The sequence below is a fragment of the Drosophila montana genome, unplaced genomic scaffold (assembly GCF_035044405.1).
Source record: "Drosophila montana isolate Dmon_TW-CO22-7 unplaced genomic scaffold, ASM3504440v1 contig_2668_1, whole genome shotgun sequence".
In the NCBI taxonomy this organism is placed as follows: Eukaryota; Metazoa; Arthropoda; class Insecta; order Diptera; family Drosophilidae; genus Drosophila; species Drosophila montana.
This window is the reverse complement of record NW_026997535.1, coordinates 461,695-483,097: the sequence shown is the minus strand read 5'-3', so window position 1 is coordinate 483,097 and position 21,403 is coordinate 461,695. Positions and strand designations below refer to the sequence as shown.

The 21,403-nt window shown below is 44.7% G+C and overlaps 6 protein-coding genes across 10 annotated transcripts; 4 read left to right on the top strand and 2 right to left on the bottom strand.

Moving 5' to 3' along the window:
- Window positions 1–5,210: 5,210 nt before the first annotated feature.
- Window positions 5,211–8,954, bottom strand: Rev1 (Rev1 DNA directed polymerase). The gene is made up of 6 exons (XM_064683945.1): window positions 8,809–8,954; window positions 7,636–8,754; window positions 7,379–7,575; window positions 7,039–7,318; window positions 6,555–6,978; window positions 5,211–6,498 (listed from the first exon to the last, which is right to left on the bottom strand). Exons 1-6 carry the CDS (start codon window positions 8,842–8,844, stop codon window positions 5,348–5,350), a joined length of 3,207 nt encoding a protein of 1,068 aa, XP_064540015.1. The 5' UTR covers window positions 8,845–8,954; the 3' UTR covers window positions 5,211–5,347.
- Window positions 8,955–9,024: 70 nt separating this feature from the next.
- Window positions 9,025–10,071, top strand: MED30 (Mediator complex subunit 30). The gene has a single exon (XM_064683949.1). The coding sequence runs from the start codon at window positions 9,062–9,064 to the stop codon at window positions 10,007–10,009; it is 948 nt and encodes a 315-aa protein (XP_064540019.1). The 5' UTR covers window positions 9,025–9,061; the 3' UTR covers window positions 10,010–10,071.
- Window positions 10,072–10,122: 51 nt separating this feature from the next.
- On the top strand, window positions 10,123–11,672 carry LOC135429608 (tax1-binding protein 3 homolog). The gene is made up of 3 exons (XM_064683954.1): window positions 10,123–10,308; window positions 10,494–10,622; window positions 10,679–11,672. Exons 1-3 carry the CDS (start codon window positions 10,255–10,257, stop codon window positions 10,865–10,867), a joined length of 372 nt encoding a protein of 123 aa, XP_064540024.1. The 5' UTR covers window positions 10,123–10,254; the 3' UTR covers window positions 10,868–11,672.
- A 68-nt stretch (window positions 11,673–11,740) lies between these two features.
- Window positions 11,741–14,219, bottom strand: Gale (UDP-galactose 4'-epimerase). 2 transcript variants are annotated; one of them, XM_064683948.1, is made up of 5 exons: window positions 13,806–14,219; window positions 13,661–13,757; window positions 13,237–13,524; window positions 12,627–12,917; window positions 11,741–12,565 (listed from the first exon to the last, which is right to left on the bottom strand). In XM_064683948.1, the coding sequence occupies exons 3-5, from the start codon at window positions 13,477–13,479 to the stop codon at window positions 12,044–12,046; spliced, it is 1,056 nt and encodes a 351-aa protein (XP_064540018.1). In that variant the 5' UTR covers window positions 13,480–13,524; window positions 13,661–13,757; window positions 13,806–14,219; the 3' UTR covers window positions 11,741–12,043. The 2 variants fall into 2 exon arrangements, with proteins under 2 accessions (XP_064540018.1, XP_064540017.1); XM_064683947.1 differs by having other exon boundaries at window positions 13,661–13,752.
- Window positions 14,220–14,363: 144 nt separating this feature from the next.
- LOC135429607 (uncharacterized Golgi apparatus membrane protein-like protein CG5021) lies at window positions 14,364–15,605 on the top strand. 4 transcript variants are annotated; one of them, XM_064683951.1, is made up of 4 exons: window positions 14,364–14,514; window positions 14,678–14,760; window positions 14,820–15,054; window positions 15,110–15,605. In XM_064683951.1, the coding sequence occupies exons 1-4, from the start codon at window positions 14,500–14,502 to the stop codon at window positions 15,437–15,439; spliced, it is 663 nt and encodes a 220-aa protein (XP_064540021.1). In that variant the 5' UTR covers window positions 14,364–14,499; the 3' UTR covers window positions 15,440–15,605. The 4 variants fall into 4 exon arrangements, with proteins under 4 accessions (XP_064540021.1, XP_064540023.1, XP_064540020.1 ...); XM_064683953.1 differs by having other exon boundaries at window positions 14,365–14,514; window positions 15,125–15,605; XM_064683950.1 differs by having other exon boundaries at window positions 14,376–14,523.
- A 236-nt stretch (window positions 15,606–15,841) lies between these two features.
- On the top strand, window positions 15,842–20,852 carry Ciz1 (Ciz1 zinc finger protein). Its single transcript, XM_064683946.1, has 8 exons — window positions 15,842–16,001; window positions 16,208–16,505; window positions 16,570–16,617; window positions 17,431–17,855; window positions 18,454–19,132; window positions 19,216–19,539; window positions 19,605–20,251; window positions 20,313–20,852. Exons 2-8 carry the CDS (start codon window positions 16,212–16,214, stop codon window positions 20,635–20,637), a joined length of 2,742 nt encoding a protein of 913 aa, XP_064540016.1. The 5' UTR covers window positions 15,842–16,001; window positions 16,208–16,211; the 3' UTR covers window positions 20,638–20,852.
- Window positions 20,853–21,403: the final 551 nt, after the last annotated feature.

The following is a 21,403-nucleotide window of genomic DNA, read 5'->3' as shown; positions in this document are numbered from 1 at the left end:
TGCAATTTTTCCGACGTGGTGCATTAATCGATCTATTTATAGCTTGATCTCGGTATGTCACCATCGCAGCATAATGAGCCTTAACAGATCGCTTTGCTGAAATGTTGCCTGCTGATGTAATGGGAATGTTTATGTCATGATATCTTGATCGGATTAACATGGAGCCAGCGCTTGCCGCACTGACTAATCATGTGTGTGCGACCTGCACCTGCCACCTGCCAGCTGTCAGCTGCTGCTCAACGACAGACGCCCACCGTTTGGCAAAGAAAAACTGGGCGTGTCCATGGGGCATGCTTAGCATATTTCTTTATGCGCGCGCGCAATTCAATTAACAAGCTGCACATTTGCACACGACATATCTGCAGATCGAACTGGATACTGGATACCCGAGTGGATACCCGAGTGTATACCAAATTACAAGTACAACCAATTCAAGTGGAGGCATTAAAAATGCGTGAAAGCGCGCTATGTTATCGCGGCCCAGAGTCGGACGTGGAGAGCACGTAAATAAATCAAAGCTCTGCGCTGCTTGTGGACCAGTTTCACTTTAAGAGCGGCTCAATTGATAAAAATATATATATGTATATATGTTTATATATCCATTGCCAGGCACAACAACAACAAGAACAAGAAAAAGAAATAACAACAACGACAACTTTGTTAGGCAACGGCAAATTTTAGCCAAGATTTATGTGGCCATAAATGCGATTACCGAGCCCCAACGAAACGTCAAACAAATAAAATAGTAAAAATAAAGGCAAATACAAAACTGTGAGTCCAGTTTGCACTTTACACGGTTTTGTAATTTATTTCTGACGCTTCGATTGCATTCTAACGACAAGTGCAGCCGACGCCAACGCCGACGCCGATGCCGATGCCAATTCTTTGGCATAATTCACAGAAAGTTGCAGTCGCTTCGAGCTGTTGCTGCTGCTGCTGCTGCATGTTGCTGCTGTTGCTGTTGCCACTGGCGGCGTTCACACTTCAAATTGCCAATTTGCATATTTTCGGCATACGTAATGCAATTGCAAGCTGCAGCTGCAAATGCTTAACCAGAAGATACCCTATAACTAGATATTTAATAGGCGAACCACAGCATTTCTTAATATTTCTATCAAAAAATGTTGGGAAATTATCACAAAAGACTTTCAGGATACATGCTGCAAGGATATAAATGGATGATGGAATGAATGGATGAATAAACCTAAAAGAAATTTGTCGCCGATTCGTTTCACGGTTTGAACCAGCTCCCTGCTATTAATTTCGTTTTATGAAGCTGAGGTTATGGTTTAATCCTTAATTAATCATATACAAATGTTCAACATTTATATAAATAATTTTATTTTTTAAAATTTGATTGCCCGTCTTGCTGAAAATATTGCAAACCATGAATATCTTCATATACAAGATGCGGGCTAGATTTGATCTCTTCCCTAAAATTGGCATCTACTAAATATTAAAAAAAAATTTAATTGAATTATCGGAGCAATATCGTGATAGGTTTAACCAGGAGACAATCGATAATACCCCATACAGTTGAGGTACAACAGAAATAGCGTATGATTTCTTCGAGTTTCCTAAGAGTTGGTGCTACAAGTCGCATACAATTTTAAGGCCTTAAGGGGAATAGAATTTGATATTATTGTAGCTGTGTCCAGCATTTAGTTGCTTACACCAGCTACATAAGCACAGCTCGCCTCTTTACATTTAGCTACAGGGTAGGGCTCACAGCTTATATTGCATAAATCAACAGCAAGGCAGCCGACGCGTTTTCGGCGCGTTTTTTATCGCGCGCCAGCATCTCTGGCTGGCAATTCATCTCATTCTCATGCAGCACACTCAGATTTCGGATGTGGATATCTTGGCAATATGCGAGAATTTGTTAGCTTGAACGCTGCATTTGCCATAATTAATTCCGATTGCACATGCAAACGTTGCGCATACGCCGCGTAGACAGGCAAAAAAAAACGTAAGTGGATGTGTGTGTGTGCAGCTGACTTATGCTTTGAGGCGCATTTGACACGCCCATTTTGAAGCTGTTCATGTGGGAGTTGTTGCTGTTGCTGTTTGTATTGGCTGCGGCCTGTGTCTAGCCTGGGAAGCTGTTGATGGGTTTGTTGCTGTTATTGCATCGGCTGCTGCTGCTGTCGATGCTGATGTTGATGTGTTTTGACTTGTGCGCTGATTTACGGCCCAGCGCCTGCCGAGCAGCAATTTGTTTGGCTGCCACGAAGCGGAGGGGCAGTGAGGCAGTTGCAGACTGTAAAGAGGCAGCCAAGGCCAGGCCAGGCCAGGCAGCAGGCAGCAGGCAGCACAAATTAACGCGCCAGTCGCCACATAACTTGCCGTACGCATAAAACATGTTAAGTAATCAATTGCTGATGTGCAGAGGCGGCCGCAGAACGTGCACTATAGACCCGGCACCAAGTGTTCATTGCCAATGCCAAAGGCAATGCGGCCACATTTTAAGGGCAAGAAACACGTGCAACTGCTGCTGCTGCCAGTTGTTGTCGCTGGCAACTTCAAAGTATCCTGCGGCATAATGCGCTTAATAAACCATGAATCACTGTCCAAGCGGCTGTCAGGCGGCTCCGACTGCAGCGTCGGGGCAGCAACATTGATTTTGTCACGACGCAAACACTTTAAAAGCAACAATTGCTAAAGTGCGCGAGCTGCGTCCAGTAAATGATGTGCGCATGTGATAAAGGGCCCGCAAACGAGCCACGGCTTGCTCCAGCAGCAACATCCACAGCAACAGCAACAACAACAAAAACAACAACTACAGCTATAAGCCCTAGTCCCAGTTGGCAGTTGTTCAGAGTTCGAGTTCAGGTTCAGTACCAGCTCTGGCTCAGGCGGCTGTTGCTTGTTTTGGTCGCCTTGTCGTCGCTTGAGTGGCATAAAAAACGGCTTGCACTTGGACTTGAGAGCTTCGCTGGTTCAGTTTGAGTTTCTGTTTGAGTCTCTGGGCCTTGGGCTCCATGGGGGCTATCAACATTCTCAGGTGCACCGGCGCAGCCTTTGTTTGGCCAATGGGCAACTTTTGTCAGCTTCTTTAGCTGGCCAAAAATTGTACTCCCGTCTGCTCAGTTGTTGTTGTTGTTTTCGTTCTTCTGCTTTCTGTATGCTGCTTGCGTTTTGGCCACAACCCTAAGCCCACCATCCAAGCTAGTTAAGTTGTTAGCTGCCCTCGAGCACCAAGCAGCACAGCCTCAATTCGAAACTCCCAATTGCACAGTTGTATGCAAGTTCCCTTTGCCAGCCAGCCAGCCAGCCAGCCAGCTAGCCAGGCATCATTAATCAGCTCGGGTTCATCAGCGGCAACATGGTTCATTAGCTTTGGTTAGTTGTTGCTGCTGCCGTTTGCTGTTGCTGCCGTGCCCGTTTGGCGGCCTCCTGTCGACGATTCTAATCATAAGGCACCGGCAGCGGTTGCGGTTCAGCATTCGGCATTCGGCATCGGCAACGGCTTCGTCTGCCAGCACGCCAGTCGCCAAGTTAATTGGCTAGAAGTTTTACATAGACGCAACTGCAACTCCCAACAGCAACATTGGCGGCAAAATCTGAAACATCTTGCCAAACTTTACGTATGCTGTTGCCTATGTTGTTGGTATTGTTGTCGTTCAGCTTATTTGGTAGCAAAGTCTGCGACAGCGACACATTATCAACATGCTCATGCTGATGTTGCAGCTTCAAATCCCGCTGCTTATTGTTGTTGCTGCTGCTGCTGCTGTGCCTTATGCATATTTACATGTTGCGCCAGCCTAGCCGAGGCTCTTTGGCAGTGATCTTGTCGGAACGAGTGCCACGTCTGATTAGCTTGACAGTTTCCAGCAGCGTTTGCAGCTACTGTTAGCTTTGCGCATCGTGGGAAATACAAATCACAGACAGCTTGGCTAAAGGTTTACCGCAAGCAATTGTTTCGATTTAGATAAAGGCTTTATTTAGGGACTCCAACTAACACAAAGAAAAAAAAATCACCAGCTCTAACTCTCTCTCCCCTTATCTCTCCACTCTCGCTCTTTAAAATGTCGCCTTTCTATGCGATTTTCATGATTTCAAGTAAGGCTTAAGGATTGAGTGTGGGTAAGGAATTATAAGAGAGTGTGGGTGAATATGTGAGAAAGACATGTTATAGACCAAATAGAAACGCATTTAAAAATGCATTTCACAGGAAATATCGGACCTGTTTTCACAGAATTTGTTGGCATTGATCAGGCTGGTTAGACTGGCCAGGCGCACCTTGGCTGCTGGCAGCGTGCGTACATCCGTGGGCATCATTGACAAATCATGTTGGCAACTGTTTGGCGCTGCCAACAAGTCTATCAAAACTTGAAAACATTTGCATCTGGTTGCCGGTTGAAGCTCGACTCAGACAAGATCATATTTATGTGTGTAAAACCAGACACAGACCGGCTACTGTTGGCTTGGGACCTTGCTTGGACGCTCGGCTTGGCGTGGACTACTGTGTGTAAGCGACGGCGGCGGCGACAGGATGCATAAAATTTATGAAACAACGACGCCTTTTGCGCACATAATTAAATCAGACAAAGCGCAGCTCATGTAAATCCAGGGAAACTGGCCCAGCCCACGGAGGCTGAGACTCAACCGGATGCGGCGCAAGAAATGCAGCTTGACTATTTTTAATTACCACTGTCAGTGGCAAAGGCAACAAACAGCTGCTGCTGCTGCACTCAATCTCTGCGCCACAGTTGCATCTGTGCGGTGTGGGGTTGCTGCCTGGCACTGTAATTGTTATAGTTTGTCAAGTGGGGCTGTGGAGCTGAAGCCAGCAGCTTGGGGCTGGGATTGAGATTGAGGCTGAGGCTGGGGCTGGGGCTAGTCGCAGGCATGCGAATCAATTACATATTACTGCGCCGGTTGGCAATCGACGTCGCGTCGCGTCGTTGGCGATTAACTGCAGTGACTTTACCTGTTGGTTGCGGCCAACGACGCTTTCATTAAAGTGCAAATTATGACTTGCCAGTTCCGCCAGGTGTTGGCCTGGCCTATTTGTCTTTAGCCGGCTCAGATGCGACTACCAAGCCGCCCTTTTATATATAAAGTTATCAACGCCATCGTCATTGTGCGATTATTACCTACTGTTTTTGCTGCTGCTGCTTTTACGACATTAATTACCGCTCTTCTGGCTTTCAGAGATTTATAAATAAATTTATGGGCCAACAATAAAAGCAACTGGCGCTAACAGCTTTGGTTTAGTCATTTTATACATACATATATATGAATATAAACATCAGCTATATGAACTTGGCATTCACAAACTATATCTAAGGAACATTTGTACTTTAGGTCTAAGTTATTTATTCTTTAAAACTTAAAGCCCGGATTAGGCACATTTGTAACAGTCGATCGCCTCCGTAAAATAGATGTGGCAATCCAATATCTCATGCACTTTTTCCTGTATGTTCGACTCGATCTCATTGTACGCCATGTGCCAGCGACAACAGCTGGCGCGTTTGGCTTTGATGAGGCGACACAGGTACTTCATGACCTCGTAGACTTTATCCATTTTGTTCTCTTCCACCAAATAACAAATGTTCATGTACATTAAGTCCACATCGGCTGGTTTGGGCACCTCCTCCGATTTGACCCAAGTGGCCAGCATATTTTTATAATTAGGATCCACAAACACATTCTCATGTTGCGCAGGGTTAACAGGTTGCTTGGCAACCGGCGCCACAACATCCGCCGCAGGAGGAACTTTTGATATAGTATTGTTTGCTGTGAGATACTGTAAGATGGCGGGATGCATGTGCTGTGGCAGCTCCTGTACATAGTTAGCCACAATTTGATCAGCACGACAGACGCGCTTCTTATGCTTGGCCAAGGCCGCCTTCGAGGTGGAGGGCTGCAGGTCGCTCTCATTTAAAGAACTCGCGGTAGGACACGCAACCCGCATCGACGGTGGCGGCGGTGGAGGCGATGACGAACGGGATCTGGACCGTGAGCGCGACTTCCGCTTCTTTTTGTTGGCTTTATCCTCGTGGTCTTTGGCTTGGATGTCTCTTTTGCCGTGCACGGTGCTCTTGGTCATGCGTAAATACTCCTCGGGATAGCAGAGTATCTCGCGTCGTATTTCATCTGGCAGCTGCGCCAGAACATCTACATCAAACTGTGTAATGGCTGGGGGAGCAAGAGGCGGGGGAGCGTACTCGCTGCAAACTATTGTCTCTCCTGACGGAATGGCCTGAATACCCGTTTTCTTAGCCGTTGGGGCGTTCTTCAACATTGTGAGAACATTTACTTCTGGTGGTTTCGCTTTCTTTTCCATAGGCTGCTTGCGTGTCTCCGCTGGTGGTACCACTAGCGATTCATTCGCGTTGCAGCTTGTTGATATTCCCACCGGAATGGGCTCAAAAGCGGATGACTTCTTGTTGACTGCTGCGCTCTGCAACATGCTGAGGACACTCACGTTTGCCGACTTTGCTTTAGTCTCTACTGGCTCCTTGATTGACACTGCTTCATTTACAGTTTTCTCTGGATTGGCAAAAACTGTCAATTTTGAAACAAATGACAAAAGAAATTCGGCCTACCCTTTTGCTTTTCCGACATCTTGAAAAACATATTCTTGATGACATTCTCCTTTTTCGAATCGACTATATCATCCAGCTTGCCTAAATGTATGCCAATGCCACGCAGCTCATGTGGCGGGAAGCCAGACTCTTTCATTAGCTTGAGCACGTTTGACATAATTACTTCAACATCGTCGGTGCTTTGCTTCAGCAGCGAAGACTTTGTCTGATTGTCACAGACGCCGTGACCCATAAATTTAGATGTTTCAACAGGCGCCTCTGCAGCACGCACCATCAGCTTCAAAGTTATCAATTTTGTCTTGCGCTTTATCTCGACCAGACGGCTGTGCACTTCGATGCTAAGCTGCTGTAGAAACTTCTCCAGCTCCTCGTTCTTGGTGAAACGTATGCCGTAATTGACCTCAGCAGAGACAGATTTGCGTTGCTAGAAGAAAAGTGGATATATTATGGATAGTAAAATAATATGGATATAAAAAGGTCTTACCTGTTCATAGACTAGAGGACGTGGATCGATGCCACGACAGTTTTGGTATAGTGTTTGTGCCATTTTCTTGCCCAGTAGCATTTCCAGGCGCACCAGCGATACCAACTGAACATCAGCGCATGTGATAAGGCCTGCCTGATTGAGCTTATAGGTCATGCTGCTGCCCACACCAGGCAGGATATCTAACGCAAAGGGCGCCATATATTTGGCCGCATCATCAGTGTCCAGCAGATGCTGTCCATTAGGTTTCGCCAGCTTGGTAGCCATGCGAGCCAGCAGTCTGTTAATATAAACGTGCGTAATAAGTTCCAAATTTAGATAGTCATTCAGCTTTACTCACTTATTGCCACCCACGCCTGCGGAGCAAGGACAATCAGTTATATCACGCACTTCCTGGCGCAGATGTGTCACAAACGTCATTACATCGACTTGTAGTTCTTGCACCAAATCCGTCAGATCCACAAACATTTCATCGCAGCTAACAGCCTCAATATTGAGCGTGTACTGTGCCACAGTATCATACAGAGCAAACGCCACCTGAAATGACAGGCATTCATTACCAGAGAACCTGATACGTTAACCAAACGCGATGCATACCTCTCGATAGCCCTCAAAGTCGTACGGTATAGTCTTGAGGTCGGGGCATAGCTTGAGCGCCTGGCCAACAAACATGCCATTCTTAATACCTTTTTCACGCGCCTCGTAGCTACATGAAGCAATCTCCGACAGCGACATTTTCTTTTCAAAACCGTAGCGCACCTTGTCCGCTCGTATGTTGTCGTGTTTAAGGTGCTCAAAACGTTGGGCAAACAACTCCTGTTCAACTTGACGGTCAGCCTGTGGGTGCACGGGCACATCGGTGGCTGCGCTTCCACCTTTGGAATGTGTTACAGCAAGGGGCAGGCCACGAAGCTCTGGATGCTTCCGCAGACCCACAGATACAAAGAAGCAGTCCATATCAATATGCATAACATAACGTTTTGGAGTCGTTATCGAAATGTCTGGCTGCTTGCAACCTAGTTGTGAACGGAGTTCGGTGCGCTTCACAAACGATTTGTTGCCATGCGCCTGACGCAACTCGCAAACATATTGCTTGAAACCGGAACCGAGCGTTGCAATATGATGCAAACGCGAGTTTTTGTAGAACTCACTGAGGAATGCCGGATCGACGGCAGTGCGTGCGCTGTTGCTGGTACTTGTCGTCGTAGCGGACACATTGGTCACAGTGGATGAGTTTTTGTCGGGCGAAGTGGCCACAGCCTGCTGTAGCTCCTTAAGTATGCCACCCAGGGCGCTCTCCAGGGTGGCCGATCCTTCGGACACTGTTGAATCGTTGTTTTTACCCTTCCCAAAATTTAGACGCGGCTGAGTAGTTTTTTGATTGGTATACAACAAATACGGCTTGTAGTCGACAATACGCATCTGTTGTACACAATCTACTACCCATTGCGCACTAATTATCCGACTGGTGTCCATTTTACGCACCTTCACATCCGGCAAATTGGACGCAATGATGAAATTCGTGTGCGACCGTTCATAGTGATGAAATGTGCCGCCATGTACCATCATAATACGCTTGAGCTCGTCGGCTGAAGGATTGGTCAGGCCATTTACAAAAATCGAAATGCCATCAAAGAGATTTGACTTCCGAAATGGATCGCTAGCGGCCGCAAATTGCTCCTCGAGCTTTGCCTTTTTCGCTTCAAAGTAACCACCCTGCAAGAGTTATTTTAGACGCTGCTTTAAGTTGTTTTCTTTTCCTTAACTTACCCAATCACTAAATCCATTGTCTTCTTCGCGGGTCATTGCAGCGCGCTACCAAAATTGGGTAGCCAAAAATTTAAAACTCAGAAACAGCGTAAACTTGTCCGATAAGTACCTGTGGCTGGTTAAAATAAAACGATGGCCGATTGTTTCTTTTATTCGATATTTCGATAAGTGGCAACTCTTTCACGGTTAGTGCTGGTAAACCAGCCAGTTTTTATTGTTTTTGTTTGCCTCCGGCTTTATAGTTGTTTGTAAAATGTGGAAATTTGGTCAAAATCAGATGAACCAAAGTCCGCAAGGTGGAGGGGGACCGAACATGATGCCTATGGGTGGTTTTATGCAGGGAGGAGCCGGCATGCACATGTCGCCCCAGCAACAACAACAGCATCAAATGAACATGATGAGCGGAGGTGGACCGGGCGGACCCGGTAGCATGCAAATTAATCCCAATCCAGGTTCTGGAAGTGGACCGCCTGGTTTAATGCAAGGCATGGGTATGTCGCCGCAACACCAAATGCAGCAACAACACCAAATGATGCAAGGTGGCGTCGGCGTACCGATGTCAAATATGCCGCAGCAGCAAGCGAATGCAATGCAACAGCAAATGATGGGTCCTCAGCAGGGAGTGGGCATGGGTGGCGGTGGTGGCCCACAGCAACAACAAGCCAATATGCCTCAACAACAACAGCAACACAATCCAGGCACCAGTGCAGCTGGCGGAGGTGGCGGCGGCAACAACATGCTGGCAATATCTCAACCGAATCCGCACAAGGAAATCAATATAGTACAGCTTTCGCGCTTGGGCCAAGAGACAGTGCAGGATATTGCGTCTCGATTCCAAGAGGTCTTCTCAGCACTAAAGAACATACAGCCTACATCTCACAGAGACAATAACACGGAGAAAAAGGTTCAGGAATATTTTCGCACTATAAGGTTGCTCTTCAAACGGGTGCGCATCATCTATGAGAAGTGTAATGATGCAGGCATGGATTACATGAACGCCGAAAGCTTAATACCCTACAGGGATGAGCCCGATCCGCGTATAGAGCCATCGCAATGTGACGAATATCGAAAGGTATTGCAGGAGAACCAGGAGCTAATCGAAACTGTGAAGCTGAAAAACCGACAATTAAGAGAGATTATTGATAGAACGCGCATAATAATATGGGAAATTAATACTATGTTGGCGATGAGGCGTTCTTAAATCGAAATATTTTAATCAATTCCAAGCTATTGTTTATTTATGTAAATGTAATAAAAGAAACAACAAATAATTTTTTGATTTGATTTCTGCGCTTACCAACACTGCTCATTTGTGTTGCAGTAGAGAATAAGCAGTTTGTGTTTGTACGCGAAGACGGCGACTCAGTTTCTCATTTGCGCAAAATAACAAGCAAATAACAATTTCAATCGTTTTCTTGAGTGAAATTTAACTAAAACAACAACATCATGGCGAAGATGGCATTTCAGCATCAGGCCGGCACGGCTATGGAATGTTTGAGCGTAAGTTGTAAATTTTAGACACACACATGCACAGGTAGCAACAGCGTTCTTCCTGTATGTGGGTGCGTGTGTGTGTGTGTGTGTAATTCGTGTTCGTGAAATTGGGTCGCATATCATAGAGATGCATCATAAACAGACTTTCACACTGTTACCCAGTTATTATTTATGATGTTTCCCCGCGATAGATACCCATAACGCTGCATAAGGAAACGGACTACGACCAGGAGGGCAGAGAGATATTGAAGTGTGGCTTTAAAATAGGTGGCGGAATCGATCAGGACTACAAGAAGAGTCCACAAGGCTATACGGACTATGTACGTATTATATATTGGATGCTCTTATATACTAATCTACCATAAAACCGCTCCAGGGCATATACGTGACGGAGGTGCACGAAGGTAGTCCAGCTGCTCGAGCTGGTCTACGCATACATGACAAGATACTGCAATGCAACGGATACGACTTCACAATGGTCACCCATAAAAAGGCAGTTAGCTATATACGAAAAAACCCGATACTTAATATGCTAGTAGCACGCAAGGGTGTCACATCCACATAATTATATTGGCTGGTCCCCAATTCCATACAAGCAGCAGCATTCAAGCGGTATATAAATTTACTATCTAGTACTTCATTGCCTCTCATTGCTAAGGATCTCTTATTAGCGCTCTTTGGAAACTACTCGAATACTTATTTATATATATATAAGCATATATACTTACCTTTACACTATGCATATCGCGCACATATTTAGCTGTATTCGTAACAAAACATAGATGCATATGTGAATGTAGCAGTAGAAAAGCTTCTTGTTAAATTTCTGTTTCTTTGACTTGGCCTAAGTTGATAGCTAAAACCCCCGAACTAGGTTGTTATATTCTCCGCTCGTTGTACGATTTGCCAAGAAACCGTATAAAGAAAATTACCAAAACTAAAGGCCACACACAACAAACAAAATATACAATATGTTAACATAAGCTAAGTTCAACAACGGGCTGAATTTTTGCCCGATTTCTAAAGCATTAAAAAATGTATAAAACAAATTTCTCATGTACATTCTCAGCCCGTATTGAATAGTGAATCACACTCGTAAATACGTCAATATTAATATAAACAATTTTGTACTTTTATACACCTATCAAATATATACATATGTATGTATGCAACAAGCCACAGCTCTTATACAATCAGCAGCATTCCAAAAACACGCATAGTTGTTGAAACTAAATATTACATAATTGTGATAAATGCCGTTACTTGTGCAGATGTGTTTTTTTTTAATATGTATACACATTTATTAAGTATTTTTAAAATCAGTTTTTAAATGTTTAATTGCATTGAATAAATGTTTGCCTCTAGAAGCAGTTACCTTGAATTTGACCTTCACCTTGCAGTCGCACTGTAGCGATAGCTAATCATAGTAAAAATGTCGTAAGGTGCAGCTTGTTGTTTTTTATTACCATGTACTTTGGGTTTACATGCACACAGACACATACATACATCAAATTTTGTAACATTTTGCACTTCTGACAAACAAATTATAAACAACTAGTTGTACGCGTTTTGCTAATTAGAATAATTACAAATAACTGAAGTTTGAGGAGCGGTTGAGGAACTTGTAGAAAGAAGCAGTTGATAACAAAACAGGATAGCAGAAAGAACGTGGCACGATTACAGAACGACGACCTTGCCACGTGGAAGGCAAGAACGCATCAATATGAGAAACTGCCAGAAACTATTTATTGGCATAACCATTGGGATTCTGACTCTGCCAGCGCCACGTGTCCTCGCACATTTTATCAATGCCGCGTGTCGCCTTCCAGCCGAGCGCACGATATGCCAATTGAGCATCCGCATAGCAAGTGGCAACGTCTCCTGAACGCCGATCGACCAGCTCATAGTTGACTTTCTTGCCGGAGGCACGTTCGAAAGCATGCACCAGCTCCAGCACAGAGCAACCAACACCGGTGCCAAGATTGTAGGCAAAGAAGCCTGTTTCAGCAATGTTGCGCAGCTTGTCCAAGGCCTTGACATGACCCTCAGCCAGATCCACAATGTGTATGTAGTCACGTACGCCAGTACCGTCCTTGGTAGGAAAATCGCTGCCGTAGACACTGAGCTTTGGACGACGGCCAACTGCCACCTGGGCAATGTACGGCATCAGATTGTTGGGCTCACCATTGGGATCCTCGCCAATGCGACCGCTTATGTGGGCGCCCACGGGATTGAAGTAGCGTAATGAAACAACTGCCCAACGCTGCCAATAGAGAATGTTTAGTTTAAAGGGAACAAGGCAATAAGTTACGGATTGGTCCTACCTTATCTGACTTGCACAGATCCTTCAGTATTTCCTCTGTAAAATATTTGGTTTTGCCATAGGGTGATGTGCAATTGCCCGTTGGATGCTCCTCAGTAACAGGCAAAAACTTGGGTTCACCGTAAACGGTGGCGCTCGAGCTGTACACAAATTTGAATACATTATTATCGGCCATGGCCTCCAGCAGGACATTGGTGCCCGTCATATTGTTGTGGTAGTACTGCAGCGGTATGCGACAGGATTCCCCAACAGCCTTGAGAGCCGCAAAGTGGGCAACCATGTCGATTTTGTGCTAAAAATAAAAACAGTAGCCAAAGATTAGTATAATAGCAATCAGATTGTCGCCGCATCGAGTGCAACGTCAATGTTGACGCAGTCGCTTGCCAGCACACCAAGTTATGTGGCCGAGGTCACGCCTATGCCTTAGCGATCGTTGGCGCGGGGCGCGTCGCAAGTGTGCGCCAGCTGAGTAAACAAACGCTGAGCGCTGATAGCGTTAGCAATTGTGATAAGAAAGATGGAATACTTTTCGTATGAAATGTGCCACATATATCCAATTCATCAACATGCTGGCGATTTGCTGACGTGCCACTTTGGCTGCTACAACTCACCTCCTGGAATACGGAGCGGACTTGCTCGCGATCTGTTATGTCCACGCGATAGAAGTGAACCTTTTTGCCGGTTATTTCCTGTACACGACTCAGTGCCTCGGGCAGCTTTGAGGCACCTCCGCTGTAGGCATTGCACAGATTGTCCACACAGATGACATTGTAGCCAGCGTTCAGCATTTCCAGCACTGTGTGTGAGCCAATGTAGCCCGCGCCACCAGTAACTAAGACAGTTGGTGGTGCCATTTTCGAACCGTACGCTGCAAGCTTGTACTAACGACTGCTCTGGAGCTGGAAAGTGAAAATTGGGCCAAACTGAGCGAAATTCTTATTGACGTCACCAAAATTCTCCACGCACACATACATGCATCGGCAGAGTTCTGGTTAACGGTGCTTGCCAACGTGTGTATTTGTGTGTGCCACTCACCTCAGTACACGATAATTACTTGGCTGACTGCGACTACGCTGAGCAGCTGAATCACTTGGCTAGCTGCTGATATACACACGTTGCTTCTGCGTCTACCCTTGAAATCGAATGTTTTATTTTGTTTTGTTTAAAAAAGCACACGCACCAGGCATGGGCTGCTAATGGTGATGCCGACGCTGTTTAGGAGGAGCTTGGAGCTGGTTAAAGATCGCTGACCTCTCTCTCTCTCTCTTTTTAAGTGTGTCTAAATCTGAACGCTTCTTCTGTGTTTTGTGTGTTGTTATCGTAACTCGTTTCTTGCACTTGTCGTGTCGTCTTCGCACGTTCATTCATTCATTTGCGGGCCTCCTTACTTAAGCACTTGGCGATTTTTGTACGTCTGTTTTGCTGGGCGGTTTGCTCGCAACTGATTTCTGTTTTTGTGCCGTCCGCTTTTAACTTGTATTTCCGCTCCGTATGCTTGGCTTATCAACTTGCTTTTTATCAATGTGAACGCCAATGCAGCCAGCGCTCGGTAAGCTGCAACTGTTGGTTGCCGCTCTTTCTATATATGCCTATTGACATGCTTATCAATAACGCTCATTTATGGAAAAATTAAAGCAGGAGCAGGCAATAAACTCGCACTCAGAAGACCGCTCTCTGCTATTATCAGCAAAAAGTAAACAATTATGACGTTGGCGTTGCCACACCAGCACTCATCATTATCGATAACTTATCGATATGCTGCCACAGTGCGATAAAAAACTACGCAGGCAGCAAGCAAAAAAATATGCATTAAGTTATAATTAAACAATTTTTCATTTAAATTAGTAAACAGTTAGTCAAGCCACAATTAAATCATGGCATCCGCAACGGTAAGAAATGTATGTATGCCACACTAACAACTAATGCGCAGAAGTTTCGTCTGCAACTACCACAAAAACCAGACAACGTTAAAAACTAACAGCATCTAATCGCATCCAAGCCCAAATTCTGTGACTAAGTTGCAAACATTAACTAACTAAATGTTTTGCACAGGTGCCATTGCTAGACGATGATACGATACCTTTTGGTGAGGAGGACGAAATGCGCGATCCCAGCACTGCGGCCCAGAAATACACGTAAGCAATAAAAGCGTAAAATGTGTGTATGCGTTGCGTTAACCTGCGTCTGCTGCTAGGCATCCGTATGTCACCTTCTTTCACCTGTTCTTCCGCGGCGCATCAATCGTCATTTACATGTTCTGCGGCTGGTTCAGTGACTCCTTCATTACTAGCTTTGTATTCGTTGTGCTATTTCTATCCGCCGACTTCTGGACAGTGAAGAATATATCGGGCAGACTTCTGGTCGGACTGCGTTGGTGGAACTATGTTGATGACGATGGCAAATCGCATTGGGTGTTCGAGTCGAAAAACGTAAGCCATTCAAAATATAAAATAGCATTAAAACGAGATGATAAATGTAACGCAGTCTCCATCCTACCAGAGCCGGATCAACAAGAACGAGCAGCGCATATTCTGGTTGGGGCTAATTCTCTGTCCGTTGTTTTGGGGTCTCTTCTTTCTGATGGCACTGTTCGGACTGAAGTTCAAATGGCTGTTGTTGGTCATGATTGCCATAGCACTTAATGCGGCCAATCTCTACGGCTATATCAAGTGTAACTATGGTGCTAGCAAAGATTTAAACAGCGCCGCCACCGACTTTGTCAAAACGCAATTCTTTAAAAATGCAGTCGACATGATGACCAAACCCAGTGCGGCACCACCACCGACCAATGTGCGCCCAACCGGCGTTGTCTAAACTTGAATGCAAGCCTTTTTGCCAACATTAGCTGCGGCGCATTCCAAAGAGTATGTAGAGTTTATGGTCGATGTCTGTGTAACATATGTAAAACTTAATTTAGCATTAACTTTTCTTACATTTACGCTGCTTTCTATTGAGTAAAGAACATATGTATGTAATGAAATCTGTTTAACAACTCGTTAAATGGAGTACATCAAGTTTCGCCTAGTAAATTGTAGCCAACAAAATCTTAAAGCATTACAATTTCGCGCCACTTCAAAGTACGGTAACGCCAAAAGATATTTATATTTTTGGTATTTTATGTTTGTCCCATATGCGGTCACATTGAACTTACGAAACTGGCAACCTGCTTAAACATAAATGTCAACTCCTAACTTATTTATCGATTAAATAAGTGCACATCCCTAGGACATTAGCCATTGTCGGAAAATTTTTTCTTCGCTTACGGCTTGTCCTACAGTTGTGAAACATAAATCTAAAAAATAAGTGCAATCTCATTGCGCAAACGCTTAAAACCAAAAACTTAAAGCGTGTTACTTTCCGTACAATAATACAAAAGGTAAGCGAAGTGATATTTTGCTGTATTTTAGGCTAAATGTGTTTGCTACCAATATCGATTTTTTGCCGCTGTCAACGCCGGCGCCTGGTTTGAGGTGCTGGTAAAAGGGTGCTTCGCTAGACAAAAAAAAAAAAAAAGAAGCAAGTGTAAATATTCTGTGCTTTAAATTGTTGGTTTATTGTGTGCATGTTTGTTTGCTTTCATAGCAAAATGCGTGGTCGCGGCAACTACATTCCACGAGGAGGCGGCACAATGCGTGGCGGCGGCGGCTACTACAACAACCGCAATTCCAGCAATTACGTGAACACGCGTACCCAGGGCAATTACCGGCCAAACAACGGACGCTATGAGAACAACTATCAGAACAATCGATACAGTGGTGGCAACAACGCTGGTTCCAACAACGACCACTATGACAATCGCAACCGCGACAAGTTCAACAACCATCATAATTCGAGCACCGGCGGACGCTATGACTCCAGCTCCAGTCACAAGCGCAGCTATGTGAGTAAAAATTAAACCAAACTTGAGCTCGTTTCTAAATTATTCTTATCATCCGGGCGAACAGGATTCGTCACGGGATCGTAGCGATGACCGAAAACGGCCGCGTCAAGACGTAAGTTTATTTTTGACCCTACCAATAGTAAATGTGCCCAAAAAAAAAAAAAAAAAAAGTTTTCAGGTTTTTTAAGACATATGCATACGTACTGCGGTCATTGTATGTGTAATTTTAATGAGTTTCCAAATATTTATAGCACTATTTGTGAAGTTTTAACACCGGATTCTAGAGCGTAAAAGGAAATTGCACACATAAAAAATAGTTGTGCACTCAAAGTAGTCAGAGAAAAAGACTTTGAGAACGCAAGAACTCAATTTATATTGCAAATATATCTTATATATTATAAATAGCAGCAGCAGCTACGCATATAGCAAAGATTTTGCCACAGCGATCGAGATATATACATATATGCATATATATATTTTATATGCATAGAAACTGCAGCCATGGCTGCGATCGAGCCTGAATCAAAACATGATTGAGACCGTGCATTGTGTGTCTGTACCCCAAATAATATATATATCTTAATGCCTGTAACAGCAGACAATTTCTCCGTTCCGACAACAGATATCTATACCTACAAATATATACAATTAACATGTATATTTGTGTAATCAATCCATCTAAATAGCTCAAAGTATAAGGTTTGTTCATCATGCTACTACTACTACACACACTTGCTACAGGATAACGATTATTGCATTTGAGATAACCCAATTTATATAACTATATAAAAGTATAAATATATAGCAATTCTTTATCATCCACAAACAAGAAATTTATATGTATATCTACCTATGTATTCGAATATCAAATCAAAACAAAAAACAATGCTCCTCTACACTCCTTCCTACTCATCAATCGTCATAGGATTACCGTCGCACGTCCTCGTCAAATGATCACAATGATCGTCCATCGTCGTCATCGCAGAACATGGGCTCATCATCGTCCAGTTATCATCAACGGAACAGCACCGGCGGTGGTGGCGGCAGCTCAAGCTCGTATCGGCCACGCGATGATTCTGGCAGTCAGCGACATCAGCGCGAGTCGTCAATGGGACCGCCAAAGCGTCCGCTGTTGCGCAGCGTTGCCGGCACCAATTATATATCACGCCCGCGGGGCTCAATGTCCATACGCGGCGGCATGATGCGCAACAACATGCGTGGCGTTGGCAACATGCGGATTGTGCGGCCGCGCATCAACGAATCCAATGATCTGCGCACCATGCGCCGCCAACTGCTTTATGCTCAGCAGAAAGATCGCGCTCGTCTGCTCAAGATCCAACAGCTGAAAAGGTAATTAGTCAAAAAGTATTACAAACAAAAAAAAAAAAAAAGAAAAGTCGTCCAGTATATAGCGCATTTCGCTTTCGTGTGTAAGGCAGTTATGAATCCTATAAAGAAATTCAAGGCCGATGATAGTTTAAAGCACATACGCCATGCGCCAATGAAGGGCGACGGGCTCCAATCGAAGAGAGCATCAAATACATTTGGCTATGTTACCAATATGAATATGTGATATGAGCACTATGACTATTTTATAATAATAATATGCCACATATATGACTGAGAATTCCGAGGTTAAGAACTATTATTGGCCAAATTGAAAAATTGAAGGGTTATTTAAGAAACCATTGTTATATCGAGATACTAGAGAGATTTGAGATCTTCGCATATCTTGTAAACTGTTGTAACTGTATCTATAATCGTGTAGAGAATCAAATCAGACTACGACACCCGACACACTATGACAATGTATTTGTTAGCTTACATCTTAATATATGTGTACTTACCACAACAATTTGCATTTGCGCCTCCCCCCTTCACTACAAATATCAAAAACAAACCAAACAAAAAAACAAAAACAAAAATTCAATTCGAATTCCATGTATAGCTCGTTGCGGCGCCAACGCCAGGGAGGGAATAGCAGCGATAATTCTAGTGACGATAATGATGACTCTGATAACGCTGACAAGGAGGACGATTCTGATAAAAAGAAGAAGAAAAGCAATGACGATGATGGCGAAGACGATGGCAACGACGATAAAGATGGCGCCGATGGGGAGGAGAAGAAGAGCGAAACGACTAAAAAGTCGCCAAGCAAGAAGCGTAGCACCAAAACGGCAACCGAAGATGCCGAGGGCAAGTCCAACGATGAAAAGGATAAGGATGAGGACGATGAGCAGGAGCACGGCGATGGCCATGAATCGGAAAAAAAGAATGCCAAATCGGTTGGCTCCGATGATGATGATGATGAGGCCAAGGGCAAGACCGATGAGTCCGGTGATGCCGATAAGCCCAAAGAGAAGGGCAAATCATCGAGCACAGCCGAAAAGTCGACAGGTAAGAAAAAAGACAAGGACGGCGATGACAAGGAGTCCAAAACGAAGAAAACGTCCAGCAAGAAGGAGCGCTCCTCGCGCAAGGACAAAGATGAAAGTGACGATGAACGCAAGGAGCGACGCACCACCTCCACCTCTCGTCATCGCGACGACGATCATAACAATCTGCGCAAGCGTACTTTCATCAAGCTCACCTGTGTTCACTGTCACATCAAGTGCGTTACCTTTAAGGTAAGTTGAGAGAGGCCTATCATATCAAAATCGATGCACCTATCAATTATATGTGTATATGTATATGTTGACATATTACACAGGAATACCACTATCATTTGAACTCGCGTACTCACAAGAACTCGATGCGTACTGTCGCTTTGCGTCAGCGGGCGGATTTACAGCGCATGCGCGCCCGTCAACGCACCACACAGCGTGAGATCGAGGAGAATAGCAAGGAGGAGTATGAGTCCCGCTATTGCCGGCTTTGCCGTTTAGCCTATCGACAGCCGAAGAACCTGCATCAGGCATCGGAGCACCACAAGACGATCAAGAAGTTCTTGATGCCGTACTGTGGCTCTTGTCACTTGGCCTTCAAGAATGCTATGCTCTATGAGAACCATCGCTGCTCGCTGGAGCACATAAGAGTGAGTTTTGTAAGAAATAGGATTTCTTTTTTCCATTATTTATTAATTGTATAAACTGTCTACAGAATAAGGCGCGTAACGACGAGTCTGGATCGGAGGACAGCGTTGATGAGCGTGAAATTGATTTAAACAAATTCCTTACCGTCGATTCGGTGGGCGAGATCGATGACGATGTCATGGATGCTGATGTTGATGCAATGTTGCTTGAGGCTGAAACAGCACAGAAGAGCGCCGACGAGGAGACGCGCAAGCGCGGCCTTATCGGCCTGGACTTCATCAAGGCTGTGGAGGCATTCTATTGCGAATTGTGCAATCATTACTCGCCCAAGTTGAGCGATGATACATTGGACGCGTACACAAAGAAGCATTGTCTGCAGCACTTGCATATAAAGAACTATTTGCGCCACAAGGATGAGACCGAAAAGTCCAAGTCCAAATCTGATGCGGGCGATGACGATGACGACCATGAGGTCGATGAGGAGGGTAACAAAATACCCAAAGAGGAAGCTGACGCCGAAGAGGACATTGAGATGGACGGTAAGGATGATGATGAAGAGGACTATGAAGGCGAGGATGCTGATGAATCGCACGATGAAAAACTGTGGGAAGAGGTTGACAAGGATTTGGGTGATCTGTTGGCCGAGGTTGAGCCATTGGGCCAAGAAGAAGAAGAGGAGGAAGATGAATCTGTGCTGAATATTGACATCGAAAGGTGAGTTGGATTTAATTTAATACCAATCTAAGCAACCCATAATGTGCAACCATTATTGCAGTGAGAAGAACAAGCTTAAGGATGTCAAAGATGAACCAAATGGAAATGCCGAGGAGGCTCCAAAAGAAACCAAGCCGACAGCTACAAAAGCGGCAGATAAAAAATCAACTACAGCAATAACAACACCAACAACAACAACACCTAAAGCAGCAGCTGCTGCAAAAAAGGAGGCGGCACCGCCCAAAAAAGCAACGCCAAAAGCAACCGTGACCAAGGCCAATCGACCCGGCCCAGCCTCAACGAAACGTCAGGTCTTGGTCAGTTTGAAGCGCACTTCAGCGGCGACCATCAAGGCGGCCACCAAGTCCGCGGCCGACTCCAAATGAGCTCGATCTGTCCACAAACCAACCATACACACATAGATAACTGCAATGACCAAAACCCAGTGATTTGGCTGCAGCAAAACACCAACAACAACAAAAAATACACATTTGAAATTCAACTTTTACATGCACGTTCAAAAGAAACTCCACACAACAATGTGCTACTTGTGCGCGAGGCATGTTTAATAAACTTTTAGACATAAAATTAACTAAACAAACCACCTGTGCAGCATATGGAGCACTCTCTTAGTGTACCTTTCCAAGAGCTGTGGCCTTTCTAAACTTAAGCACCAAACAATGAGCCAGCGAATTGTGCTTTATCCGCCAATTTGCTGGGCATTGCAGGGCAGCAGCCGTTAGAGAGCGAGAAATGGCAGTTGCTTAATTTGATTAAGTGGATTTTTTGGTGCGCCGCCTTTTTATCGGATGTATTTATTAACCTTGTAGACGACGAGTGTGCTGCTGGTTTTTATTTCCGACCCGAGCAGACAATGCGGTGGCAATGGAAACTGAAAGGAAAACACATTTCATTTCATAATTTTTCGCCAAATTAACTTTCACTGCATGTCACGTAGGATTGCTGTGGATGGTGGCGCCGCAGATGTGGCAATGTCTTTGCATGTGCCACACATTACACAATGTGCCACTTAATATGCGTTAATATGGGGGCCTCCTTTCTCACTCCAATGCAGTTGCTTCCTTTTTATTAAATCAGCCAGCGCTGACAGACAATGTCAAGTTTTGATTTGATTATTGCAGCCAGCGGCTG

Coding starts and splice junctions, on each gene's coding strand:
- Rev1 (XM_064683945.1), bottom strand. CDS start 8,844: ATGACCCGCGAAGAAGACAATGGATTTAGTGATTGG. Junction 7,319..7,378: donor GCAGGCGTGGGTGGCAATAA/GTGAGTAAAGCT, acceptor TTATATTAACAG/ACTGCTGGCTCGCATGGCTA. Junction 6,979..7,038: donor GTCCTCTAGTCTATGAACAG/GTAAGACCTTTT, acceptor CTTTTCTTCTAG/CAACGCAAATCTGTCTCTGC.
- MED30 (XM_064683949.1), top strand. CDS start 9,062: ATGTGGAAATTTGGTCAAAATCAGATGAACCAAAGTCCGCAAGGTGGA.
- LOC135429608 (XM_064683954.1), top strand. CDS start 10,255: ATGGCGAAGATGGCATTTCAGCATCAGGCCGGCACGGCTATGGAATGT. Junction 10,309..10,493: donor CGGCTATGGAATGTTTGAGC/GTAAGTTGTAAA, acceptor TCCCCGCGATAG/ATACCCATAACGCTGCATAA. Junction 10,623..10,678: donor CACAAGGCTATACGGACTAT/GTACGTATTATA, acceptor AAACCGCTCCAG/GGCATATACGTGACGGAGGT.
- Gale (XM_064683948.1), bottom strand. CDS start 13,479: ATGGCACCACCAACTGTCTTAGTTACTGGTGGCGCGGGCTACATTGGC. Junction 12,918..13,236: donor TCCGCTCCGTATTCCAGGAG/GTGAGTTGTAGC, acceptor TTTTATTTTTAG/CACAAAATCGACATGGTTGC. Junction 12,566..12,626: donor ATCTGTGCAAGTCAGATAAG/GTAGGACCAATC, acceptor CTCTATTGGCAG/CGTTGGGCAGTTGTTTCATT.
- LOC135429607 (XM_064683950.1), top strand. CDS start 14,500: ATGGCATCCGCAACGGTAAGAAAT. Junction 14,761..14,819: donor ACTGCGGCCCAGAAATACAC/GTAAGCAATAAA, acceptor GTCTGCTGCTAG/GCATCCGTATGTCACCTTCT. Junction 15,055..15,109: donor GGGTGTTCGAGTCGAAAAAC/GTAAGCCATTCA, acceptor AATGTAACGCAG/TCTCCATCCTACCAGAGCCG.
- Ciz1 (XM_064683946.1), top strand. CDS start 16,212: ATGCGTGGTCGCGGCAACTACATTCCACGAGGAGGCGGCACAATGCGT. Junction 17,856..18,453: donor AAGATCCAACAGCTGAAAAG/GTAATTAGTCAA, acceptor TTCCATGTATAG/CTCGTTGCGGCGCCAACGCC. Junction 19,133..19,215: donor TCAAGTGCGTTACCTTTAAG/GTAAGTTGAGAG, acceptor CATATTACACAG/GAATACCACTATCATTTGAA.